The sequence below is a fragment of the Humulus lupulus genome, chromosome 2 (genome assembly GCF_963169125.1).
Source record: "Humulus lupulus chromosome 2, drHumLupu1.1, whole genome shotgun sequence".
In the NCBI taxonomy this organism is placed as follows: domain Eukaryota; kingdom Viridiplantae; phylum Streptophyta; class Magnoliopsida; order Rosales; family Cannabaceae; genus Humulus; species Humulus lupulus.
In genome coordinates, this window is record NC_084794.1 from 178,038,109 (window position 1) to 178,040,785 (window position 2,677).

At 33.2% G+C, this 2,677-nt stretch overlaps 1 protein-coding gene across 1 annotated transcript; it reads right to left on the reverse strand.

Moving 5' to 3' along the window:
* Positions 1–1,230: 1,230 nt before the first annotated feature.
* LOC133814953 (uncharacterized) lies at positions 1,231–1,961 on the reverse strand. Its single transcript, XM_062247854.1, has 2 exons — positions 1,780–1,961; positions 1,231–1,672 (listed from the first exon to the last, which is right to left on the reverse strand). The coding sequence occupies exons 1-2, from the start codon at positions 1,959–1,961 to the stop codon at positions 1,231–1,233; spliced, it is 624 nt and encodes a 207-aa protein (XP_062103838.1).
* Positions 1,962–2,677: the final 716 nt, after the last annotated feature.

Genomic DNA, 2,677 nt, shown 5'->3' on the forward strand with positions numbered 1-2,677 from the left:
AGAATACTAACCACTCATAATTGAGATTGAATTGACCTTTGGTCAACTATATGATATGACTAGAATATATAATAACGGTATGTTTACTTATCTTATCAACTGTCAATATCGGTCATGTCCGATGTAACAAATACATCCGATCTTATCTACTTTGCTAATGTTCTGGAAAGAACATAACACTGTAATGTGTAAGTAGATCATATCATAGATTGGCAAGTCAGTGTAAATCCTGTGCACTAACTAATCTTAGGACTAACTTATTTTGAACATATAATCATATTTATATTCCATTGTGATTATATCACTATAAATACGATTAGCTATATGCTCGGGATTTGATAGAAGTTTATATTAAAAAAATAATCATGAAAATAAAACATGTGAGCAAAGTGATTGACCAAGTCAAAAAATAATTTCTATTCTTTTATTGATAATAAAATGAGATTACAAAGAATTTGAGTTTTAATTAGGGCGTCAAACCCCAACACAAACATGCTTGGAAAATTCTCCTGTTGATGGAATTATTTTTTTCTTACGACGTCCTCGTTTTACTTTGAATTTTGGAGCTTTCATGCTATCTTCTTTAATTTCATCTAGGACACTCCAATCAACTTTATCTGGAACAAGATTAATTGAACCCGCATGTGTCTCTTTCAAAACAGAATTTCTGTGCCAATTTGAGCAAAATTTGTACTTGTCCAAGTACTTGCTTTCAATTGTTGCGATATCATGTGCACATGGAATTCTCTCTAGTTGAAATTCATTACATGTGCACATATTTTGTTCCAAGTCGACAACAAACACTCGATCACCATATTTGACACAAGATTTCATTGTATCACTTGCATCTACTTGTGAAACAATTCAATTATTAAGCAATAGTTTTAAAAGCCAAACAAAAAGTAAATAAATGTAACTTTAATAACGTACCTTCATTTGAAATGCCACATCAAGTTTGATCTCCATTTTATCATTTGCCCATTTTGTCACTTCAATAAATTGGGTGATTGCTGCTTCTTTTCTTGTTGAAAACAATCTTTGAAGCATCTCTCTTACAGCTTCTATTAATGATGTTATAGGCAATTCTCTCGCATTCACAATTGCTGCATTTATAGATTCGACAAAAATACTTGTAAGAATGTTATACATTTTCGTTGGAAAGAATGGTCGAGCCCATCTTTCTAGTTTTGCTTGCAAAAGATAAGTGGTTTCAGGACTAATTTTCTGTAATTAAGCCATGGCAGAATAATATTCTTGAGCTGAGTAGGCTCTTGAAGTAGTTTCGAATATGGCATGCACATGTAATCCCCTAAACTTAGTCCTTAGATTTTTCTTCAAATGATAAAGACAAACTCCATGGTATACACCAAGATACACTTGTTCAATTGCATTTTTGATGCTTTTGTGCCTGTCAAATACTATGCACAAGTCTTCTCGATCTCCTATTGCTTCTTTTAGTCTTGTAAAGAACCATATCCATGCATTGTCATTTTCTGAATCCCCAATTCCAAAGACAAGCGGAAAAATTTGATTGTTTCCATCTTTAACACAAGCTGCATATAGTGTGCCTCCACATTTTGTCTTTAAAAATGTTCCATCTACCACTATAACTGGTCTACAGTGTTTCCAACCATCCAATGAAGCACCAAAAGCAAGAAACATATATTTAAACCTATAAAATTTATTAAAAAAAAAAAGCAATTTCTAGAAATGTAAGGTATGGATTATGAACAGTAAAGCCCTGAATATAGGAATGCAAAGCATAAATATTATTCATACCTGTTTTCTTCATCTTTATCTACTCTTGTGATAATTCCTGGGTTGGCCAATTTTAGCATATGCAAGTATGAAGGTAACAATGCATAACTTTCCTCATTTGACCCTCTAACATCATCAATTTCAAGTTCTTTTGCTCTCTGTGCTTTATTGTACGTTACACCTACCCCATATCCATCTCTCATGTCTCGTATTATTTTCCTTGGTCGGTAGGTTGAACTTAGGTCACGAAACTTCTCTTTGTAGTAATTACTGATGACTTTTGCACTTGCTTGTCTATTCTCAAATTTTATGTGATGTAAGGAGCATGTGTGCTGTTTATGGTACTTGATAACTCGAAAGTAGTCTGATAGTTTTGTGCCACGTATATACCAGCCATAATTGTCATCTATGCATTTTGCCCAAAATGCCTCTGAACATGATTTTTCAATCCTTTACTGAAAGTGTTTCTTGATGGCGATTTTCGCAAGTGTATATTTTAGATCAGTCTTATTCTTGAAAATATAATTGACTCTTATGTCTTCAATCTCCATATTTGGCAACACATGCAGAGATGATTAAGCTTCTTTCCCGTGTTCTGTAATTTTGTGGGATTCTTGTGTTGAGGCGCTCTTTATCTTACTAGTGCTTGTAGTAATGGTATTAGGGTATGTGATAGTCAAAGTGTGATTTGTTGCATTGCTTGCTAAAGCAGTTGGAATGCTAGCTTCTCTTGACAAAGAAACGGTTGGGTTTATCTGTTCTATTTCAACGATGAGAGGACATTTTTTCAATTCTTCCATAGTCTTGTTCAAGTTTAGATAGACTTGTAAATTGTCATCACTTTCTATCTTCATTCCTTTGCTTGTATCCATTTTTGCATCAAAAAGCATATTTGTTGAAATCAAATTTTCATTCAAGC